The sequence below is a fragment of the Muntiacus reevesi genome, chromosome 15 (genome assembly GCF_963930625.1).
Source record: "Muntiacus reevesi chromosome 15, mMunRee1.1, whole genome shotgun sequence".
NCBI lineage: Eukaryota > Metazoa > Chordata > Mammalia > Artiodactyla > Cervidae > Muntiacus > Muntiacus reevesi.
Window position 1 is genome coordinate 4,755,681 of NC_089263.1, and position 24,646 is coordinate 4,780,326.

General features: G+C 53.2%; 1 protein-coding gene across 1 annotated transcript in view; it reads right to left on the reverse strand.

The window, feature by feature from the left end:
• The window catches only part of ALDH1A3 (aldehyde dehydrogenase 1 family member A3), a 38,415-nt gene extending 14,057 nt beyond the window's left edge, over positions 1 to 24,358 (reverse strand). The window contains exons 1-9 of the mRNA XM_065906015.1: positions 24,149 to 24,358; positions 18,745 to 18,849; positions 16,365 to 16,505; positions 11,466 to 11,595; positions 11,073 to 11,134; positions 8,614 to 8,742; positions 6,959 to 7,072; positions 4,768 to 4,870; positions 2,312 to 2,496 (exon numbers count right to left, since the gene is read on the reverse strand). Coding sequence (XP_065762087.1) covers positions 2,312 to 2,496; positions 4,768 to 4,870; positions 6,959 to 7,072; positions 8,614 to 8,742; positions 11,073 to 11,134; positions 11,466 to 11,595; positions 16,365 to 16,505; positions 18,745 to 18,849; positions 24,149 to 24,247 — 1,068 coding nt within the window. The 5' untranslated portion in view covers positions 24,248 to 24,358. The remainder of the gene's footprint in view (positions 1 to 2,311; positions 2,497 to 4,767; positions 4,871 to 6,958; positions 7,073 to 8,613; positions 8,743 to 11,072; positions 11,135 to 11,465; positions 11,596 to 16,364; positions 16,506 to 18,744; positions 18,850 to 24,148) is intronic.
• Between the last annotated feature and the right edge of the window lie 288 nt (positions 24,359 to 24,646).

Consider the following 24,646-nt stretch of genomic DNA (forward strand, 5'->3'; position numbering starts at 1 on the left):
GGTAATCTGGTAACTTCTCTCTGGGTGAACCAAGTCTTGGGTTAAAAGCCAGGATTGCTTTCACCTCCTCTTTAGAGACCAGGAGGTTTGTGGGGCTTCATCAAACTACAGACCTTCAGTGGCCACTGACCATGTTCTGCCTCCAAGACCGTCTATCCTGCAGCAGTACTAGGTCTCCATGGAAACTCTACCCGTCCAGATTTGACTCTCCATGATGAGTCTGTGTGAACATGTTGTTTAAGTCTAATAATCCTCCATGAATGTCAGCCGCTGCCTCACAGTACAGAAGAACCTGCTACGAAGTGAGGGCTGTCCCAGGGCACCGCACCAGAGACAGAGAAGCAGGGCCCAAGGGTAGCGAAGGCGGCGAGCCGCTCTGCTGACAGGAGAGGGTGGAGGGGACTTGGGACCCTGCCCCGCACCAGGCGGCCGCGTGAGTCCATGCATCTCTCTGCTTGGTTGCCAAATAAACCTGAATAATTTTGGAGCATGCCGGCTGCCTGCAGGGGACCCTGAGCTGGTCAGCTAGTTGTTTTACTGGCATGAGATAGACAGGACTATTTAGACAGCTGTAAATCCTCTCAGAGTAAAATCTTATTAACGTAGATGAAAAAGCACTTTCGGAGGAAAAAAAAAAAAAAAACCCAACAGCATCCCTAAATAATACGCTGAAGTTAGACGGCTTAAGGGAGTTTTCAAAAGGACTTTCAGCAGCAGCATCAAAAGCAGTGATGAAATCAATACCACTCTGCTCTCTTGGAAGAGATTTCTATATCTGGCTTCAGAAGTCAAGCCTGAAACCTTGGAAAGAGACTTAACGAATCATGATGGGGTAAAAGGGATTCCTTAGGATGGATCAGCTCACATATTTCCCTTGGATTTTGGATTAGCTTCACAATCACAGCAGATTCGATAATGACTTGTGGCCACGTCTGTACTCATACCTGAAATCCAACCAAGGCCGCTGGACTTTGCGTCACTGGCCACTGCTGGGTTTGGGATTGAGGCCTGACAGGAAGCACAGTGTTGGCCACAAGGAGAGATATTTCTCTCCACCAGGGTCACGTGGCACCAGAGCCACAGCATGTGGGCTGGACCAAGGCAGAGGTGGGCGCTGTGGCCAGACACACACCTTTTCCACGCGGTCCTTCCCACTCCCCAGCCAAGGCGTCCCCCCAAGGATGGTCAGGCAACACCTAACTGATGTGGCTTGAAGTCATGTATATTCACTTCCAACTAGCTTAGGGGACCTGTGTTTGATGCCCCTCCCCTTAAAGAATAAAATCTTATTAGCTGCCTTGAAATTTCCTTAATATTCATCAATAGTTTCCAGATGAGGAAACTGAGGTTTGGAAGGAGCTTGTGGTTTTCATAAAATTCCAGAGCCAAATTTGTCCTCAGTTCCATGGCTTCTCGTGGAAACACACGGGGCCAACACAGGGGGTGAGTAGCTAGGTCGCGGGACAGGCACAGATGGGTGAGTCCTGACATGTGATTTGAAACTTCCTGGCTGGAGCAGGACTTTGGCTACAAGCAAAGTGGGTTGCTGTTGAGCTCCATTTCAATAATTCATGGGACGGTTAGGCTGCCCTCTTAAATATTTATCCGTCTGCTGCCCTGCACAATTAGAAAGTGATACAGGATGTGCCCTTTTACTAAGGTTATTAAACCTCGGGGTTATGATCATTTTCATCCTGTTGTTAGCTTTGCAAACCAGGCCGCCAGAGACATGGTCCTGCCATTCAGGGATGTTTCCTGATCATCTGAGCCCTTTCCACTGGGATTCTGATGGCGTCTGACAGTCACCTCGTCCTGTAGCGCACATGGGCTCGGACACCACTAGGCCTCTGACTCCAAGTGCCACTTCCACCTGCCCTCTGCTACCTTTCAGCCAGGCTTCCGACTCGCTTCTGCAGAGAGGCCAGCCAAACAATACAACGTCTGCCTGAGGCTCTCTCCTGGGGATGCTGCGGCTCAGAGAAGGGGTGCCTCTGGCTGGAGGGTTCAGGCATAGGGGCTTCTGAACTGGGAATGCCTCCCATCTGTCAAGGCCCAGAGCTCGCTGTTTGTTATCTGCCGTGAAGAGTCGAGTGTCTGTGTGTCCACACCGATTTCATAACCCTACCAAGGCCTGACGGGACTGGACTGTCGGTCAGCATGGGAACAACAGCCCTCAGTGGGCAGGCAAGCGGGTAAGGGAGCCCCTGCTTCAGGAGGGACCCTGAATCCAGGGAGCAGCAGAGCTGTGCAGGGTCAGAGGCCTGTTTGCATAACCCCCCAATGTGCACTTGGGACGTGACACCTCAGGTACCTGCGGCCCCTGTTCGGTCCTGACGTCAAAGGGGTCTCCAACCGGCCGCTTCTTGGCATACTCCACGCTCCGCCTGACAAACTCGTCGTAGACCTGCTCCTCCACGAACACCCTGGAGGCCGCTGTGCAGCACTGGCCTTGGTTGAAGAACACTCCCTGATGGGCGCACTCCACCGCCAAGCTCACTGCAGGGAAGGGCGGCGGGGAGAGGAAGCGATTAAGTCTTTAGGGCCGGACGGGCGACAGCTGCAGCTCTAATTGCCCACATGGGAAAACAGGCCTCAGGATGGCCGCGGTGCAGAAATTAATTTTGCTCAGCGTTTCCCAAAAGCAGAGGATGGGAATGGGGTTTTTCAGGTCCACAGAGTTCGGGGTTAAATAGGTCCCTGACTGCCGGACCTCTCAGTGTCTTTACCGCACTAATGAGCACGGAGACTGTTCATATCCCATCTCCCTTGCCCACGGATCCCTCCTCTTCCTTTTCTGGGGACTAGTGGTCTATAAAACAACCTTTTGTAAGTATTGATGTTGACCAATTGGTGAGACTTTTTCAAGGGGCCAAAATTTTCCACCTTGAGTAAAAAGAGGGACCTTATGAAAGGAACACAACACCATGTGTGACTTAAAAGGGTTTTAAGAAATGTATTGATTCTGCCTGATGAAGGCTGGATCTGCACTGTAGACCTATTCTGAAATAAAACCAGGCACTCAAACTGAACTAGCAGGGTGCTCAGGGAGAGAGACCACTGACATTCACTGAGGGGCTTCTAAACCCCATCTGCCTGCCCCCCCAAATCCAGGGCAGCTTCCCTTTGCACAAAGCAGGAGCCAGGCCCCCGGGACGTGGGCGGAGGGTCCACATCAGCCAGTAGTGCTCTCTGGGCGGCTCTGAGGAAGGCTGCTCTGGGCTTTAAGAGCCATCGTTACAGCAAGGGCTTCTGAGTCAGTCACTGCAACAGCAGGACAGCGTCACGAGGGTCTGTCTCTGCCTGCACCCCACCTTCTCTTAGGCAGCTTCAAACTGCCCCTGCTCCCAAACAACTCATTTACTTCCTGCCGCAGCCAGAGCGGGGCAGCTGCAGTGTTGGGGGACGGGGGCGTGTCACTGTTGACATGACGCCTGGGATACCAGCTCTGCCAGGATTTAATTTTCTGGACTGGCACTGCCCAGCCGAGGAAGAGGAGATGGGTGTTTATGACCCTTGTCAAGCCAACACTCAGACAGGAGCCCGCGTTTCTGCTGCAGGGTTCCCAGTTGGCAGGGAAGAGAGTGAGCTGACGGGCAGAAGGGGCGCCCGGATCTGGAGTTACAGGAGGGTACAACAGGAGTCCTGCTCTCTGAGCCTGGAGCTTCAAGCTCCAAATGTGGGTCACCCTGGGGCAGTGCCCAGGACTGTCCCACGTGGCTGCACAGACCATTAGCAACACTGGTCCCACTTCCCGTAGGAAGCAGCAAACCAGGCGAAAACGAGCAGTCGGTCTTCACCCCCAGCTCCCCTTCCTTTGGTGGCGCTTTGAGTCCTCACCCAGCCCTCTCTCCCGCCGGGAGCCCACTGCGAGGAGGAGAACCTACCAGTGACCTACACCTGGGCCAGAAACGACGCTATGGTCACTTCTTCTCGGGGAAATGTGCAATTCCAACCTTATCTGAGCATGGAACAGAAGGCTTCGGACTCCATGAAAGGCATCCCAGGCACCAGTGGGCAGGCGGGGAGGTACTCATCAAGCCAAAGGTGTTTTAGTGTACTTGGGAAATCACACCTTTGGGCAGCTGACCCTGTCAGCAGGTCAGCCACGGCCCGACGTGGCCCTTTATTCCCTCTTCTGGACACAGCAACCCAGAAGAGTGCTTATTTTAATATTGTTTTGTGAGACACAAGCTGCTGGACAGGCTGGCTTTCCCAGGGAAGAGGTGGTGAAGGGAGAGAGAGCACCCAGGCCAGCAGGACACTCCTGAGGGGCCCCTGCCACGGGCCTGATTTGTCAGGCTTGAGACAAAGAAGAAAGGAACACCTCACGTCCTCGAGAGCCAGCAAGCAGCGCAAGCAGCACTGAGCCGGAGGGCAGAGTGATGAATGCCTGTGGGGGTGCCCGTCCCCCAATCCTGGTCTCTCCCCAGCTCCACACAGGGGCTCTGAAGAAGACCCAGACCCACTTGTCACGGCCCCATCTCTGCAAGGACAGGGAAGGAAAACAGTCTCTAAGGGCAGACACAGGCGGCGCTTGTGGCTACACATAAAACATGCCCTCCTCCAGGGCGGCTTGCCACCACCAGTAAAGCTGGCCTTGGGGTCTCCGTCTGCCTATTATTTATGGTGGGACGACCCGAGGTGGAGAAGCATCCACGTGACGCATGTGTCTGTTTTTCTCAACTGGTTCTGACTCAGGCAAGGAAGTGAGGAGAAAGCTATGGATGGAGTGAAGCCTCTGGGATGCCTGGAAGCAGGGAGACTCACGGTCGGCATCAGCACACACGATGCAGGGGTTCTTCCCGCCAAGCTCCAGCGTCACCCTCTTCAGGTTGCTGTGGGAGGCCGCCTCTTTAACCAGCTTCCCAACCTTCAGGATGAAAACCAGACAGGAGAAGCCTCAGACAGAGCTGAAGTGGCGGGACAAGCTGAGCAGGCCCTGGGCCGTGGGGCTGCCCCGTCCGTGCCCTGGGCTCTCGCCGCGTCTCCTCCTGGACCTGACTGTGACCCAGCGGGAATCCCGGTTCTGAGCGGCTCCCTGCAGGGGTGGACCGGAGCCTCGCAGGCCTGGCAGCTCATCCATGGCCACCCATGGCGGGTGGCGGAACTGACCTCGCCTGCCGCCCACCACCAGCAGCAGCCGGTCTCACCCGAGGGACAGAGGGGCGGCCGCTCTGTGCAGTCCTTTGGTCTGATCTGAGGGGCTCTCCGAGGGCTAGAGAAATGGGGGACCTGACCTGCAGGACGGGAAGGTGCCCATCCTCTGGAAATGCACCCCACGCCAAGGGCCCCGGGGGCAGGGAGAGAAGGCTTCTCCATGAAGTAACCCTGGTAACTCTGCAAACTGTGCCCATCACCCCATACCGCTGGAGGGGAGCTTGGCCCAGCAGTGCCTCGTCCTGGGGCCACCGGCTTAGGACCAGCAGACTCAGAGACCAGGGCGTGCAGGGGCCAGACAGCCCGCAGGAGGCGGAGCTGGGCTCCCCAGGGCTGAGGGGAGGGTGCCAGCATGAAGCAGGACACTCAGCTGCTGCTCTGGGACAACCCACAGGGCCCCACGGGCAACCTCACGGTCCCGAGAGGGCAGTGGGGGCAGGGACGCTCCCCCGGTAAGGGAGAAGACAGGAGACCTGGGAGCCACTGCGGGGAGCCCCGTTCTGCCCCACCCCTCATCCCCCACCCCTCATTCCCACTGCGGGGACCTCTCTCTGCCCCCACCCCTCATCCCCCACCCCTCATCCCCCACTCTTCATCCCCACTGCAGGGGGCCCTCTCTGTCCCACCCCCCATCCCCCGCCCCTCATCCCCACTGTGGAGGGCCCCTGCCTCTCTGCCCCCATCCCTCATCCCCACTGCAGGGGGCCCTCTCTGCCCCTACCCCTCATCCCCACTGTGGGGGGCCCTCTCTGCCCCCACCCCTCATCCCCCACTCCTCATCCCCACTGCGGGGGGCCCTCTCTGCCCCCACCCCTCATGCCCCGTCTTCAGGGTCCTGTCCGCCGGCCACAGAAGAGGGGCTGGGGACCCCCGCTGGACGAAACTAGGAGAGATAGGAACACTTATTGCCTGGGAGATTTTATCCATCTATTTTTTAAGTACAGAAGTGCTTTCTCATTATAAATAATTCCACATATAGATGCATATAAATTAAAGGGGAAAGATTTTATCTCTCCTCACCTGTTAATGCCCCAGGACTTATCGAGGAGGCCACAGTGAAAACTTCTTGGGAGTCTTTCCACGCAATTTCTATTTATCTACACACACTCTTTTACTAATGGTGTACATACACACACATATATAGTAGTGTTAGTCACTCAGTTGTGTCTGACTCTTTGTGACCCCGTGGACTGTAGCCTCACCAGGCTCCTCCGTCCACAGAATTCTCCAGGCAAGAATACCGGAGTGGGTTGCTGTTTCCTTCTCCAAAACATATATACATATATATATGTGGTATATACTTTCCTGCAGTTTACTATTTGTGTGTGTGCTTCAGCCCAGCTTCTCTTATTGTAATGGCTGTAAAACATCATATAGGATAGATACAATACAATGGAAAGTATGTCCTCAAATGCTCATGAAAATAGTAATTGCTAAGCAGCTACTTCAAAATGGAATTTCTGAATCAAAAGTTGACACTTTCAAATGTGTGATTGGTACTACAATATTGCCAGTCACCCTAGGCTTGTTTTTTTTTTTAACCTTAATTATGCTGTTTATCCTATGGCTATTTCACATTTTTATCTTATCTAACAGTATTTTATTCTGAGGCTTCTGAATAAACAAATTAGATATTTATTTAGTTTGGAAACTGGACGAGTAACTTTTTTTTTTTTTTTTTTACTATTGCTATGTACCAAAGTGGGGTCAGATTTAGCACAGGGATGCATCACAGTTTAGCCTCTAAAGGAAAAGTTCCCAGCGACAGCTGCTGCCCCCCACGGCCGGTAAGGAGAGTTACCTCTGTGGACCCAGTGAAGGCTATCTTGTTGATCTGAGGGTGAGAAGAAATCGCTGCTCCCACTGTGGGCCCAAATCCCGGCACGATGTTCACCACGCCCGGAGGGAATCCCACCTGGGAGGAAATCAAGGCGGTGTTCAGAGGAGGAGGCTGGGAGAGCCGCGGCTGGGTGAGGCCCCTGAGCAGAGTGGCAGCCTCCCCTGGAAGCTTGGGCCTGGGTCCGACAACCTCTCCAGGACCAGACCCAGTCAGCCGGCGAGTGGGTGGGACGGGGTGAGGCCTATACCCCTCTTCCAGGTGGCCTGCCTACCCCAAAGGGCTTCTGAACAAAATGGCAGTGGCCCTTTGTAGCAGAGCACCATTCTGTGTGTGTCTGCATGGATGTGTGTGTGTGTGTGTGTGTGTGTGTGTGTGTGTGTGTGTGAGAGAGTCTGCATGGATCTCTCTCTGTGTGTCTGTGTCTGTCTGTGTGTTGAGGGAGCAGGGACACCTTGGTCACAGCCCCCAGGCTCAGAGGCATCTGCAAAATACACTTCCTGGGCTTCAACTTACGTTTTTAAAATCCGTCCCATTAATGTTCCAAATGGCAGTAAGGTCTCACTCCCTCAAAGTCCCTGACTGCTGACCCTGGGTCACTCTGAGAGCTAGCACATCCTGAAGGTGGGGAGCAATGTTTCATTCATGTGGTGCTCTGCACATGCTAGGTACTTTTTATTAACCAAGAGCAGCACAAATGAGCTGGGGGTGAGGAACGCTCTTCCACTGGGGGATGCCATTCTCTTTGTTATTAATATAACATGTTAATTCAGAAATGCAAGACTTTAGGACATGTAGCTCCAGTCTTCAGTTTTCCTAAACACTTTTTAAAACAACTGTGACTTTAGAATCTGTAAGTCTAATTATATGATGCCATCAGGTCCCACACCACTGGTCAAAGGAGAGTGGAAAACCGGTCAGTTGCTGGCTCTGCTGCCCTACATCTAAACAGTAAATGTTTCGCTTCCCGGTAGTGTTGGCCTGGCTAAGAGGTGAAATGAATAGACCTTTCCTCCCATCCCTCTTCCTGTTTCTTTAAAAAAAAAAAAAAAAATCTTTGCAGCATACATGCTGGGGACAGAATGACTGAAATACATCACCAGGTGTGTCTGGAAGGAGGTGGCCCTTTGGGCGGCTCGTCTCCCCAAGAGGAGGCTGCCAGGGAGAGGACAGGGGTCCGAGAGCCAGGAATGGGGAGGAGGCTGGGGCTCACAGCAGACCCTCCGGGAGAAGTGGTGGGGTCACAGCTCCAGGAGAAGGACGGACACCGCACAGACTGGGTCTGGAGAAGTCACCTCTCAAGCGACCCCCTTGTAAATTCTCTAGACAGAACATTTGGCCCGAGACCACAGCTTTGAGCTCGTCATCAGAATAAACATTCTCATTAGGATCGGGGGAGGAATGGAGTCCCTTCTAGTTCAGTGGCCACAAGCAGGAGCGGGGAGGAGCAGCTGCCAAGTGAAACCAGGAGGCATTCCTGTCCCACTCAGCCGGGAGCCAGCGGGCGCTGGCACGCACAGCCCGACTCTTCAGGGCAGGCTCGTCTCTGGCGGCGGCCCGGCTCCCGGGAGTGGGAACATTCCTGACAACACAGAGCATTTTCTCCTGGGACGTCTCACCTCTTTGATCAGAGAGCCCAGGTAGAGCGCAGTGAGGGGGGTCTGCTCCGCCGGCTTCAAGACCACAGTGTTTCCGCAGCAGAGAGCGGGAGCCAGCTTCCACACCAGCATCAGCAGAGGGAAGTTCCACTGCAGCAGAACACAGAGGGGTTGGGGGCCCCAGGGCTGCCCACGACGCCGTCCCCAAGGCCCAGGGATGCCTGCGTGGAGCACTTGCTCTGCATGGTTTAGATGTGGGGTGTGCAACCATCTGGGGCTTCCTTGCTGGCTCAGGGGTAAAGAACCTGTCTGCGGTGCGAGAGCCCCGGGTTTGATCCCTGGGTCGGGAAGAGTCCCCCAGAAGAGGGAATGGCTACCCACTCCAGTATTCTTGCCTAGAGAATGCCATGGGCAGAGGAGCTGGCGGGGTCCTCATATAGTCCATGGGGTCGCACAGATCAGACGTGAATGAAGCAACTAAGCAGGAGCAACAGCAGCATGCAATGATCAGAACTGCATTCCTGCCCAGCGTCTCCTGGACTGCATCCTAGGAGATGCTAACAGGTGGTCACCGCAAAGAGGATTCTGCTCTAGGTGTGCTACCATCTCCTCCTGCAGGTTAACAATGCCATCAGCAAGTTAGTATCTGGGAAAAGCCCCAAAGGAACGAGGCCTGCTTCTCCTCAACTCAGATGCCACCTTATCTCTCTTCCGACAGAGCACACACCGACCCCTGCCCAATGGGTGTTTGGTGGCATTTATCTTGGAAAACACTTTCTTGTCCTCCTTTCACCACAGAGGCAGGGACACCAAGGTCTCTCTGGTATCAGGCCCGAGAAGCACTCTCGCCCACTGGGCGTCCACTGTGAGCCTGGTGCAGTTCCAAATGCTGAACTCATCTGATCCCGACACACCTGTGCGGGGGCAGTCACACTGCCACTCCCCTCGACAGAAGAGGGGACGTGGCACAGAGGGTGAGCTCACTGGACCAAGGTCACAACTGTCAGACGAAGGCCAGATTCACAGCCAGGCTCGTTTCCTCACCGCACTGTTGCCTAAGCGTCACCTTTGGGGAGACGAGGTGAAACCGAGCATCTCCAAGAACGTGGCGAGGTTGATTCTAGCCAGCCCTCATCCCTGTGCCCAATTCCCCCATTTGGCCCCTTACGCACCAAGGACGCCTCTCCCCCGGCAGGGCTGATGAACGGCCAGCTAGATTTCTTCCCCAGCTTTGTCTGAAATTCCTACCACTATACACCAAACAGAACACCCCAGGTCCCAGGGGCCCGTGAGGTTGGCTGATGACAGCAGGCACAGCCCCGCTGGTCCCCAGGGTCTGCTCGTCTTCAAGACCCCCACTCCTGAGCACACAGATGCCAACAGCTCTCCTCCCCCCCCGCCTCTCCCGGACAAGCAAACCTGCACCTTCTTCTGGCCTCTGCCTCTCCTCCCGGCTCCCTTCTCTCTCACTGCAGCTCTGGAATCCCAAGCCCACATGCCCAGCTTCCTTTCCATTGGCCCCAGCTACATTGAAGATGCCCCTAGCACCTCTCTTGGGGAGCACATCTAACAGTATGTGTCTTTGTCATTTTGAATTTCCAGGTAGGAGATGGCCCCATCGACTGCAGTCTCTTTCTGAAAATGTGTCCCTGGGGGGCCCCTGACCCTGGCTGTTCAGGCAGCCTGGGATTCCTTAGTGGTCCATGGGACTCCCCTGGGCCCTCTTCTCTTCTCACTCGACATCCATCTTTAGGGGACCCCCTCCCAATTTTATGGGCAAGAGCATCTCTGGTTGGACCAATGACTGGCTCTCAAAACTGACTGCTGAAGCATCATCCCTTCCTTGCCCCCGGAGAGCACTTCCCCAAGCCTCTCCACGCTGCTGACTGCCTCCAAAGCTGCTGCAGCAGCCTGGGCCTTCCTCCCACAGACAGCAGCATCACAGCAAGCCTGACACCTGCCAGGCTCTCCCCTATCCCGAGAGTGAAGTCCCGGGCCCTGGGCAGCATGGCGTGCTGGACGCTGGGCCGCACCACCGGCTGGGTGCGCCTCCTTATTCTCGCTTTGTGCCTGCCTAAGCTCCCACCTCGCCAGCTATCCCGCTGCTGCCTCCAAGTAGCCAGACACTTCTCCACCCTCCTGCAGGCCATTCCTATGCTCAGAAACCCATTTGTCCTGGGGAACAACTCTTTCCTATCCTTCAAGGCCCAGTTGAGAACCTACTGCCCAAAGGGAGCTGACCATTCCTGACCCCTCTGGTTGGAGTCCATGTGTCTTCTGCTGCATTCCTGGAATTGGCCCCTTGAGAGCAGGAATGGGGTTGGATCCATCTCGGCCCCCAAGCATCAAGGTCCATGCCACACTGCAATGCTCCGCTGGTGCCGTGCAGCCAAAGCAAAACCCATTAGAGACCAGTTCCAAAGACCGCAGTGCAGTGGAGTGGGATCTACAGATCTATTGAGAAAAGCTGGCATACTCACAGGAGTGATGGCCCCGCACACACCAATGGGCTCGTGCCTGGTGAAACACACGACGTTGTCATCTGGAAGAGAGATTAAACAGAGAAGACATGCTCTCGTGAAACTAGCTTAGGAATCCTAAGTAGTTAAAAAGACAAGCAAGAAATCCAGAAGCCCTCCAAATTGTCAACTCTAAGTTCTATCTGTTTCATAAAGAAGTGATTTTTAACTCAATTTCAAAAGTAAAATTCTTTAGAGGAAGAATTGGCACAGTGCTGTTTCTTTTGCCAGGGGGCGTGGGGAGGATGCTCTGGAGAGAAACCAGAGGGAGCTCTGGAAAGGCTGCTTGAAGGAGAAAGAAGACATGGCTCCCAAGAATCCCCGGACGTGGCCGGGAGTCCTGAGCTGGCTCACCTGTGGGGATGGTCCTGCCTTGTATTTTGTCTGCCCACCCAGCAAAGTATCGAAGGGTTTTGATACAGCCTTCCAGGTCGATGAAAAAGGCATGAAGGAATGGCTTCCCTGTGTCCATCGTTTCCAGGGTCTGCAATCATAAGAGGACATGTTTTTAGGACACGGTTTTCCGTTTCACCATCTGATTGGTAAACACAGGGCAGGGAGGGAGAGCAGGGTCCTGGAGTGCAGCCTTCCGGACCTCCCAGCCACGCCAGTCTGGGGAAGCAAGACAGCACGTTCAAGATGAGACCTGTCCCAGGCTGTCGAGGACTGCTTTCCCTTTAAAACACCTCGACCTGGGGGATCGGCCAGAGCGTGGCCACGGGTCGCAGGAAGGACGGCACGCGGCTGGTCTGGCGCCTCTCTGGGAGGGAACAAACGCGCTGTAGCACAGCCTTCTGTCGTCCTTTGGGAGCGTCGTTGGCCACGTGAGTCCGCGCGCTCCAGGAAGCTCGCAGAAGGTGTACCGGCTTCAGGTTGGCTGGGAAGGGGGCTAGGTCCTCTAACAAAGGAGAAGGGGCGCCGGGTTCTCTCTTCTCGGCCTCGTGGAGCAGCACAGCTGTGCAAAGGGTCGACAAGCAGCACAGAGGCGCGACTCCGCCCGTCCTGCGTGGGGCTGCCCCTCTGTGCCGCAGGCTGGGAGGTGAGCAGGCTCGCCCTGGGTGGTGAGGGGTGACTGCTCCCCAGGTGCGCAAGCAGTCACTCAATGGTACAGATTCTTTTCTGTTTCCAACCAGGCTGAAGAGAACCCCTGTGTCCCTCAGACAAGCGGCCCCAGTTGAGCCCAGGGCTGCAGCCGCCCCTCATCATCCATGGCAGCAGGAAGCGGCCACCCTGACACAGAGCCCAGGGCAGGATTCTGGTCGGCGGGTCACTGGGGCGAGATGCCGGTTTACAAAAAGAAAGCAGGGCGCCTCCTCTCTGAGACGGACGGCTCTGCTCCCGCTTCAAGGTGCAGACGCCAAGGCTAACAGAGCCCAGGACCCGTTTGTGTTATCAGGAGGGTAGCTGGGTGGCCGGCACTGAATCTGGGGCTTCTGACTTCCATCAGGGCAGTGATGCTCTTCAGGCTACTGCCCTGGACTTTTGCACCTGGAAAGCATGTAGGATGGCCAAGTGAGTGGCTGGGGCCACTTTATCTTCGCTTCAGGAATGAACCAAGCATTCTCTGAACAGGAGGCAACCCTTTCTTAGATGAGCGGCCGTGGCAAACCCCTAAATTTCATCCTGCCTCAGTTCCCTCATCTGTAAAGCAACACTAATAATGGTACCTACCTTACAGGAGTACTGTGTGGGTTAGAGGGGTCCCATACATAAAGCACTAACAGCAGCGTCTACCCATGGTACCAGTCACACCCACTGTTCAAATGATGATAATAAGAGCTGTGACGATTGTCATCATTTTCCCTTTCGGGGCCAGACAGGTGGCTGTCAATCCTCATCTGGGGACAGTGAGGAGACAGGAGTGTGTGTTGCTAGAGATGACAGGGCTGGTCTGCATCTGGGGTGTGTCTCAGTCCTGGTGGAAGCTGCTCAGGGACCCAGTCAGGTCAATGTGACAGCCAGTACACTGTACCTTTGGCTCCTATTGATTTATATTCCAAGTTGGAACTTTTCTTTTCCCAGGGGGAACTGTTAACAATTGTAAATAATGCCAAATTCTCCAGGGCCCAGCTGCTCCACACAGCATCTGGTCATCTATTAGCAGAACCTGGAGCTTACTCTTGGCCCTTTTCTGGGATGGGAAAAAAGGCAAGGACTGGGCAGAGCTTTGAGGGGACACACGGGGCCTGAGCCACTGCCCAGCTCCAGTGCTGGCTCATCCTCCGGCTGGGTAAACTAGGACAGATGACCTAACCTCTCTGGGCCGCAGGATTCTTATCTTTGAAACAGGATGATAAATATTACAGATCAAGTGCCTGCAACAAGCCTGGGACAGAGTGAGTATTCAACAAGCACTGACTATTCTTATTACTAACTTAGTCATGTTTGCTTACTCTCATGACAACAGGAATTTGCCAGGTTGGTGTCATGGCATCTTTCCAAGCAAAACTGGGTCATGATAACTTTAGAAAGGAAGCTCTTTAAAAGAAAAAAATCAAAAACGATTTTCAGGTGATTACACAGACATGAAGCTGAGAGATCAAGAGTTAGCTAGTCGCTGGGACTTTTCAACAATTATTATGGCTGGACCATGAGAGAACCATAGCTGCTTCTAAATTTCTTTTTAACATTTTAGGAGAAACATATATCTTTTGAGAAATCAACACATGAGAACCCTTAAACACTAAAGAATGAAGGGAAAGTGCAGTGGGGACGTGCCCACGATGCCCTAGTGCTGAGGCTTTACATGAAGGGCTCTGAAGTGGGGCTTTGCTTGAGATGAGAGCAAACAGTGACAGCTCCTCTTTGGGGGCTCCCGAGATGCGCATCCGAACACCAGAGCCTGGGTCCAGGTGCCGCGGTGAGGGAGAAAGCACGGGGGCTGCTGGATCTGCCCACGGTCTCCAAACACAGAACACGAAGTATTCAGGCCCAGCTCTGTCAGCCACCAAGCTGGCAAGGGAGCATGACGGAAGAGGCATTTTTGCAGGAGAAGGCAGGAAAACCCTCTCAAGGGCATGCTTTCCCTTAATGTGGTCTGGGTTCTAAAAACTGTATTTGCCGGTCACCCTCTTGCCCTTTCCACGATACGGTGAAGAGCTGGACCTTACTTCTCGTGGGCAGTGAGTCTCGATGGCAGAGCCACCCTGCTCCACGTGTGCTCACAGCAGCCTTCCAGGACAGCCAAGAGGGCTGAAGGTGAAGGGGGGAGGGGGGGCTTGCAGCCACTGTGCCCCAAGATGATACTGACGCTTAAGGACACGGAGGGGAGGGTACCAGGCACATCCTCTCCCGCCTGCTCTGAGTCCTCACGGACATTGCAGACAGATGAGCTCATGCTAAGGAAAAACAGAAATGTTTTTGAAGAAGCCAGTTTGGCAGCTTGAGAGTTGAGACTGGCTTTTGCTGCAGGAAGAACCAGAGGCTCTGTGGAGAGAGACACTGACCCTGGCGGGATCTCTCCCTGCCCCCCACCCCCCACTGCAGGCTGGCCAGCTGGGGCGGAGGAAGGAAGTTGCAGGTCTCTCCGTGTGTGTGGATGCACCCGCAGGGCAACACACCCCAGAGCAGCACCCGAAATGGAGTTTCTCCAGCCTCCATCCATGACACACACGCAGGGCCAAGAGAATCTCAGCATCCTTGCCGGCGCTGACCTCCACGCGGGTATCCACCTGACCACTCATTCCCAACATCAAATCAAGACAGGAAAGAATCGTCTTTCCAAATCAGAGACCAAAAAGGAGGTTTCCTTTCCTACTAACTGGGCCTTCAGTTCTGGGACAAGTGTTACACGGGAGTCTAAGCTATGAGAGTTGTGCATGCGAGCGGGAAAGGAGAGGGCGCCAGGGCCCCAGGATCTCCTTCAATCAAGTACCCACCACAAGAACAAAGGAAGGGCTGAGGATCCCAGTAAATTATGCACTGCTGCTACTGCTAAGTCACTTCAGTCGTGTCCGACTCTGTGCGACCCCACAGACGGCAGCCCACCAGGATCCTCCATCCTCGGGATTCTCCAGGCAAGAACACTGGAGTGGGTTGCCATTACCTTCTCCAATGCATGCATGCATGCTAAGTCGTTTCAGTCGTGTCTGACTCTGTGCGACCCTATGGACAGCAGCCCACCAGGCTCCTCTGTCCACGGGATTCTCTAGGCAAGAATACTGGAGTGGGTTGCCAAAATTCTTCTCCAAAATTCTGCACTTGCAGCTCCTAAATGTCTTCACAGCCCATCTCATAATAGCAGCCTAGGGGACTGCAAAGGATTTTAAGTGGATCATTCTCACAACACTCAGATATCGTTACTAGTGATATTCTCTGTGAAGAAACATACGCTCATGGAGGCTGAGCAACTTATCCAAAGTCACACAGCTGATAAGCGGCAGAGCTGGAGTTCGAACCTAGGTCTTTTACACTCTGAAGTTTCCTGTAGCTAAGTTATCCCACCCTCACCATCCCTCCACACACACTCACCACTACCCATTTCAAGGGTGAGGTGGGTGAGTTTTAAGCTACATATGGACACTTTTTCTGTGTTAAGGGGTGGCATTTATTTTAATAAGTATTAGAAAAACCACACCAGCACGTTACACCTGTAATTTCATGGACATTGTCCCTTAGGATGAGGTTAAATTTCAGTTTGGAAAGGAGTTGATATAAGAAAACTAGTTAAGCTCCTAAGTATGCAGGTAGTACCAAGGTACGGCCCAGCCCGGCTGTCTGTGCGCATCTGGGAGCCACTAGCGGAGCCGAACTTCCTCAGGCAGAGAAGACAGCGGCAGGGGCAAAAGTCTGACTTCAGAACGGATCGTCTGAGTCCTGGGGTGCGGACACCGGCCGGGGCTGGAGAGCCGCGCCTCAAAAGACAGCGCAGCCCACCCCCCCGCCCCCGCACCCAGGTCCTGTCCCCTGCGCGGGGAAGGGGCGGCCCCGGGGGCCAGCGGGCCACGCCCCCTCCCCGCGCGTCGCGGGTGCTCACCGCCAGGACGGCGCGGTCCTCCCCACCGGGAAGGGGCGGGCCGGGGGAGAGGGGCAGCGGCCACGCCCCCTCCCCGCGGCGCGTCCGGGGTGCTCACCGCCAGGACGGCGCGGTCCTCCCCCCCGGGAAGGGGCGGGCCCGGGGAGGGGGGCAGCGGCCACGCCCCCTCCCCGCGGCGCGTCCCGGGTGCCCGGACGGCTCGGTCCTCCCCACCCGGAAGGGGCGGCCCGGGGTGCCAGCGGCCACGCCCCCTCCCCGCGCGGGTCGCGGGTACTCACCGCCAGGATGGCGCGGTCCCTCTCCACCAGGTCCGCCAGCTGCTGCAGCAGCCGGCCGCGGCTCGGGGCGTCCAGCCGGCGCCACGGGGAGCCCCTCTGGAAGGCGGCTTGTGCGGCCTCCACCGCCTTGTCCACGTCAGCCTGCAAGGCCAAACAACCGAGAGAGCGTGTCACCTTTCGCGGAGGGCTCGGCTGTCCAGGAACTGCAGTGTCCGGCCTCCATCCCGGCACAGGGGACGGAGGTGGGCCGGCAGCTCAGAGCAGTCGCCAGATTTCCAATCACTTCAAAGGTCAGGGACTTCTAAGGGATTTTGTTTTTTCTTTAAGTCTTTCAAGTTTTCTACAAGGGTCAAGGATTAACTTTCCTTCTGATTGTACAAAGTATCTGAAATAGTCATAAGACCACTGACTGTAATTATTTTCTTTGCTGACCTACGTAGGAAAAGAGCATCTACTTGCTACCTAAGTTTGGACACAAACACACTCCCACAGCTCACCAATGAGGTGGGAAATGTCTGTCTTGGCACTTTACTCCAGCTGAGAACCACATGCTGTCCAAGAACGGGGGGCAAGAATGCTCCTCTGGATCTCAGAATTGACCATATTGAAAAAGCCCATATCAGGGACTTCTCCCTTTAGCCTTACTTTTCCTGTCCCCTGGGGCTTCCCTGTTGGCTCTGCCCAAAATGCAGGAGATGCGATTTCAATCTCTGGGTTGGAAAGATCCCCTGGAAAAGGCAATAGTAACCCACTCTAGTATTCTTGCCTGGAAATCTCATGGATTGAGGAGTATGGGTCACAAAAGAGCTGGACGTGATTCAGCAGTTAAACAACACTACCAGCTATCCTCTGGGAGCTGTGATCATTTTATAGACAAAGAACTGGATCTTCTGGGCACTGATAGAAGAATTACAATCAAATCTTCTCTACCAGGAAAGAACGAGAGCTATTTAAAGTAATGTCACCCATTCTTTCAAAATTTTTATTTTTTTAATATTGCTTGGCCACATCATGTGGCCTGCAAACCTTAGTTCCCCACTGGGAATTGAACCTGCATTCCCTGCAGTGGAAGCTCAGAGTCCTAACCACTGGACTGCCAGGGAATTCCCTGACATCCATTCCTATGCTCAAGAAAATGAGGTTTGAGGCTTTGGTGATAATGATCAGGGGCTCACCCCCCAGATCCCTCTGAGCCTCTCTTCCTTAGGGAGATGCAGCCAGCAGTGGACACCCAGCACCAGTCAAGAGGGACACTCCACCCAGATTCTGTTTATCCAAAATGGGCTTGGAGGGGAGTAGAAGGTTTGGCAAGGGAGATATTAGGACTTTGAATTCCTTGTCCCAGGCTCTGGGGTGGAGGCCAGGAATCCTCCAGCTGCAGGGATGGGGAAGCCTCTGACTTCTGGTGCTTGGAATAGTCATTCAGACCATGGGATGAGCCAGAGTCCACGGCAGGGATCTCACTGCTCCCTGTCCGATGTGTACTACACCTGGGAGACCTGCTCAGCACCGTGTCCCGCCCCTGCACCCTGATGTCTTCACACAAGCTCCTCGGTGCCAGTATTATAGACACAGAGCTTTTCATGGGGTGCTGCACACGGGAGGGTCTGAACAAGTGGAAACACAGTGCATGGCACACCGTCACAAAAATCCTGCTGCTAGAATCAAATTCAAGCCTATTTTATACATGTCATTCACACTTACAAAAGCTGTACTTTCAACCTTTTCCCCAGTGACACATATTCAAAAGATATTTTATGGTTTGAAATGTATCAAGGACATATCTATGAGTCTCTTAGCTTTATATATAATAATATAATTAATATTATATATATATATAATATAGCTTATCACTATAGGGTGATAAGCTGCACTGCACTATCAAATAGGGTTATAAGCTATAGCTTTACACAATCATTTAAATTTCTGTTAGAAAAAAAAAATCTGGCAATTGCATAACATTATTACTTCTGCATGACTTAGCAAGTCTTTTCTCCTTCAAGTCTTTTTTTTTTTCAAAGTGTCTCCTGCCAGAATGTTGCATTTGGTGAAACACACCAGCCAGCCGGAAATGCTTTTAGGAAAGATTCTTTAATGCTGCCAGGTTCAAATCATTGATAAAAACCTTTCCTTTAGCCACGTGATAAGGATGGCTGAAGTCATCCTCACAGATGGAAAAACATCTATCAAAGGAGAAGGACTATACATTTTTATAGCACAGGGTCCCTAATTGATCCCATTCTGGGCCATGTGTCTACGAAGCAGCTTGCTTAGGTTCAACCTTAGTGTGGGCCAGCTCTGTCTTACAGCTAAGCTGAAGCACTTCCTTATCCTCTAGTGATCTGTAATTGAATTACTGGGCCAGGGGGAGGGCACCCACCTTATCTCCTTCTTCTATTTCACATATTTTCTCTAGAGTTGAAGGGTTATACGTGGCAAACTTTTTTCCACTCTTGGATTCGTTCCATTCATTGTTGATGAATATCTAACCAGGAAAGGAAATTGTAATGCATTAGGCTTAAATCAAAATCATATAATTCTAACATGCTGAGGACCTTAGGTCACGTTTTTTCTTTCCCTCTTGCCAACATGCCCATCTGCCGTTTTACACGTGAGACCTGGAAGGGGGGTGATAGTCACATACCCAACTGGGAGCACACTCAGAATTATCAACAGAATCCAAGTCTCCTGACTTTTAATACATTTTCAGAGAACTACAAATTGTCAAAATAAAACTGAAGTAATTTAGAATTTTTTCTAAAATGTTTTTAGACAATAAGATGGAGTCACAGAAGAATAAAAGAGTTACAAAAAGGGCATGAGTTAAATTTTACACACTCATCAAGTTCAGGGGACGAACACACACACACACAAACACACACACACAGTGCCAAGCAATCTGCCTGCCCCTGAAGAGTATGTCAGCAGTGAGCGTTCCCTTCTCCTTCCTTCCTGCAGCAACCCCCAGCTGAATCCGCCAAGGAACTGGATTTATAAAAGGATTTCACTATAACCCTTTAGCCCTCATTAATACACATCCGTGCCATCTCCCATTCTCTTTAAAATGTCTATTTTCATGTTGGGCTTTAATAAAAGCCAGTGTTGGAATAGCAAGATAAATATCTGGGTTAGGAAATGTTCGGGTTATATTAACATATGTTGCAAATAACTACTTACATCCAGAACTAAAGAATCAACTCACAAAAATCACTTAGTTCTGAGACCCAGTTATCTAGAACACAGCCAAGAATAAAGACATTAAAAAAAAAAAGACATTATGAACAAACTAAAAAGAATTTCATGGTCTATGCACTGAAATATGTTAACTTACCCTAAGTTCTTAAAAAATATTAAACGAGAGGATTTGGGGGAAAGAACTAGGAACTGAGGTGACAGATACCATACAAGTCATTTTCTGACAGAATGGAGGTCCTGGCCGTCCAGTGAGAGGCCAGTCTCTGGCTGTACCGTTTAGGGACCACCTCGTGATCAGAGCCCATCATGGCATCAGAGAGACCCCAGTCGTGAACATGGCTAAAATGCTTTAGAAGCATTTCCATCGAGTAAAATGTCATCAACAATTTCTAAATACAGAACTAGCTCATCAGATCCCATCTTGATTTCTATGTACATGCTAAGTTGCTCAGTCATGTCCGACTCTTTGTGACGCCATGGACTGTAGCCCTCCAGGCTCCTCTCTCCATGGGATTCTCCAGGCGAGAATACTAGAGTGGGTTGCCATGCCTTCCTCCAGCGGATCTTCTCTGACTCAGGGGTTGAACCCAAGACTCTTATGTCTCCTACATTGGCAGGTGGATTCTTTATCGCTGAGCCACCAGGGAAGCCTCCATATCTATATTCATATGTTTATACACATACATTTATATGCATGTCTCTATATCCATTTATTCTATGTATCTATATGCTCATCTTTGATTCACTTCAAGGGAGAACTGCATCACTACAGGGTTAATTTCCACGACTGTGAATTTTGTTCATTTGGAATACCCAGTTCCCCGGTAAAGACGGGTGAGAGGGTGGCCGATTTATCCAGCATGTGACCTGACTATGTTCTCTGTCCTCAGCTGTCCTATAAAAACTCCGAAACTCACGGGAAAGGTGAGCTTGCAGATAACATTAAGCTGCAAAACCGTTTATAAATAAAATTGCTTTACCTTAAAAAATTTTTTTATCATGTATCTATTGTTCTATATCTTTTAATGAGTTATAATTTTTCCCAGAGAAGGAAGACTTCTCTGGGAAGCCACTAGGGCACTGTTTTGATAACTCTCCCTGGAAAGCAGGGGAATTTGAGAATGGTGGGGACAAAACACAGAGGGCCAACCCTGGCTGGGCAGGTGAGCAGAGTGTCCCTGCCTCCCCGTGTGCGGTTCAGGCTGACAGTGGCCTTCAACTGTGGGACGTGCCCATCCTGCTTCTGGAAGCTCAGTGCCTTCAACCTGAGGCCAGGCCCCCAGGGAAGCATGTGGGAAAGGCCAGGCTACAATTACAGGCTTATTCTTCCAGCTGAAACCAAATCCGAGAGTTCACTTTTGCCATCCAGCAAGCAATCACTCGGTAACAGTGAGAAATTAATAAGTAGAGCAGAGGGGTTAAGTTAGTACGGGGAGGAAAGTGCAGCCAGGAAGAGAGGCCCATTTGTCGGAAGATGAAATTTCGTGGGTTAGATAATAGAGACTGTCAGTGAAATCTGCTGATTCTAGGACCTTCCTGATATCAATTCCAAGGGGGAAGGAAAATGAGAAGGTACTAGAAGAGAATATAAATAAGGGGATAAAAACACATTGCAATGATCAGATGTCTGTTATACTTCAGCTTCAAGCATGTTCCTCCAAAAAAATAATTACTCGGTTGTTTGTGACATTGATCCATAGTCCTGTCTAACCAGCAACTTAAAAAAAAAATTCAGGCTGCTTAACTTTACTCATATTTTCCCATCACAATGTTTCTAATTTAGCAAAATTTTTTGCTTTATACTACATTACTAAGCAATCTTGTAAGTGGTTTCTACTGTTGATTTTACTCTGCACTAAAAGAAAACATAAACACAAATGAGGAAGGGATCAGTGAGTGTGGCCTACCAATTATGCTGGCTTTCTTGTTTTGAACCCCAAATCAGGAAAATGGGTCTAAAAAACGTGTTTTCCTTGACTTGTGACCTGGTAAGAACCAAAACTTTCAGAGGAATAAAACTACGTTACACTGAATGGATGGGATTCACATTTTACTAGAGGAATGGAATGGCATCCTATCCAGACTGAGTTGGAAAACCACAGTCAGGTGCCCCAGAGAGGTGAGGGTAGTGGTTACACAAGAGAGTTCTGCAGTCGCTGCTTATAGAACTTCCACTGGACCCCAGCTCTACTCAAAAGCATTGTTTTCAGAAAAGGAGATTTGAGGGAATTTTACTTTTCATAAAAAACAAACATTAAAAACCAGCATTTTATTGAGCCAACAAATCTTTAAAAAAAATTTTCTGCTACTGTAAGAATTGTTAAGGAAAGTCAGGGGCTCTCTGAAGTGAAAAGGGGCTGCTACCCTCTGAGACCTATGTTGGGCTTCTAGGGGGCCCTCTCCTCCCCAAAATCACAGAACAGAGTCCAGTGTTAAAACAGGCAAACAAACAAAGGTGCTTCATCCTTACAGAGACTGGACTTACCCTGGGACGTGGCCCCGCAAGGCTGGGGCCCAGACCCACCATTTCCTGCATGTCCTCCGTTAGCAAGAAGCAACAGGAGTCGGGTTTGAAAAACGACAGACCGTTACCGCTCACACGCTCCACAGCCAGGAAGGCCTCGACTCTGTAGCTCTGATTCTCCATTTCTTTCCATGCACTGGGGGCTGCCTCTGCAGCCAGAGTCTCTGCAAGCATTGTTTGCCTGGGATCCCACCCTCAGTCACAGTCATCCTGGCACCCCAACCCCACAAGTGCTAGGAGGAGGCCTCTGTGAGGTGGACCTGGAGCGGGGACAGTGAGGCTCCAGCAGGAAAGAGGGTTCAGGGGCCTGCTGTTGGGCTTCCCCAGTCTTCATCACCGGAAGCCGCTAAGGATCTGGCTTTCCAACCCCCTCCATCTCATGCCGTCCCCTGAGCCTTAGTCACAACCCAGTTCTATTCCACTAAAAAGACGGACACCCAGCCGGACAACAAAGACTGATTGGTCACTCTGTGAATGTGCTAAGATCCACCTCTCTAAGTAAGGGCTGCATCTACACTTGCAAAGGGCTAGAAAGAATTGCAGACAAAGAGGCAACTTTCCATATGTGGCAACATTGTTCTGATAGCACTATAAAAGGTAAAAAAGAACAGGAAAACAATATATATAGTTTTTGGTTTCTATAAAAGAAAAACAAAATGCCACCACCACCTACCACAGGTGACAACCAACAGTGATAGGGGCTAAAGACATTTAGGCACTATTTTCACTGTTCCCGGAATTTGCACTCTGAAGCTGCTCCTGCTTATAAAACTGCATTAAAAATGGTCTCCATCGGATTGTCTCCGTTGATTACAGAGCCCTCTGGAAACAGTTAATTTTAATGTCATGTGATCAGAGGTCCAGCCGACCATACGTGCCAAGAGATCAAAATCTGAAGGCCACACATAGTGGCCTGTAACTTTCTCTGCTTGATTAAAACTATTTGAGACACATAATTGCTACTTTTGAAAGCAAATTGATGGAGGAATTTTCTAAGTGCTGTGTCAGCTGAAGTCGGGGTGGCGGGTGGTAGCAATGGATAAGACGCAAAAATAACAGGAGATAAACTTGAGGAAAGTGAAGCCCACCGTGACTTTTGGCCTGCGTCCCTGAAATGCCCCCAGACCCAGTCCAGTAGCTTCCAAACAGACTCGAGGCGTCCCTGTACTGTAGAGGACCAGCTCCGCGCTGGGCGGGGGGCCGCCAGTTGTGCCCAGCTCAGGCCTCGCCATCTTCCTCTCTGCCCCAAGCAGGTGATCCCGCCGCTTTGCGGTGCTCCAGCCTGCCCGCCCCGCGGTGCAGAAAGGACCGCGAGCTGCGGGACTCCGCGACACGATGGAGCCCTGCAACCCGCGGCCTCCCAGGCGCAGATCCGAGACCCTGATCTGCCAAGACCAGGGTCTCGGGGCTCCGGACACCTTCCCGCTAGCCCTGGCTCCGCTGGTAAGCTGGGAAGAGCTGAGCTAAGCACAGGAGGTGCCCTTCTCTCCGCTTGCTCCCGCTGACGTTTCCGGACGCTTCCCAGGGCAGCCTGACCTCACAGAGCGGCTCTCAGCGTTTTCAGGCACCCTCTGACCACCCGGAAGTCCGACCCCTTCAGCCCCGGAGACCTCGCCTCAGGGTCTGCGGGGAGACCACCGCGCCGGTCCCCGCGGCCCACCGCTCGCCTTCAAAACGGGCCTGCAAGGGCACGTCGGGGCCGCAGCGGCCGTAGCCTGGCACCGCGCGGCCGCTGCAGAGCCTCCCTCGCCCGGGTTCTGCGCCGGAGAGTCCGTCTGGGGGTGCTGATTTCAGGGTCCCTTTCGGGGTGCGCGGCGGCCGCGGGTGGGACGCGGGCTTCCGCCCGGGATGTCCATCGCTGAACACGGCTTCGGGAGGGCCGGGCCAGGCGCAGAGGCTCGGGTCCCAGAAGCGCCGGGCGGACTCCGCCGCCCCAGGCCCCCGCACGCTCCGAGCGCAGCGGCGGGTCTCCCGGCCTGCCGGCCCCTCGTCCACGCCCCCGGCCCGGCCGGGCAGCCCAGCGCAGAGCCAGGCTGCCGTCGGGTGGGACGCGGGCCCGTCTCACCTTGGTGAACTGGACCTCCAGGTTGCGGACGGGGCGCGGCAGGGCGGGCGCCTTCTTGTCCGGCTGCCCGTTCTCCACAGCCCCGTTGGTGGTGGCCATGGCTCCTCCGCGCTCCCCGGCCCGCGGCGCCCGAGTCCTCGGCGCCTGCTCCGGCCTGGGCGGTGCGCAGCCTGCTCGCAGGGTGACAGCTCCGCGCCGCTTTATGGAGCGCCCCACGCCTCCCGCCCGAGGGGGTTGTCTAATTGGCTGCAGGACGGGAGGAAGGGCGGGCGGGCGGGCGGGGAGGGGGCCGGCCCGCCTCACCCCACCCCGCCCGCCGCCCCTGCGGGAGCCCGGCCACCCCCGGCCCGGCCACCGCGCCGCGCGCTCCCCGCCCCGGAGGCCGCCCTTGGAGGAGCGCCCCGGAGCTCCGCCGGGCCCCGGAAGTCCCGGGACGGGGAGCGGGGGCTCGGGCCCCGGGCCCGGCGGCCTCGCCGAGGTCGAGCGAGTCCGTCCGTG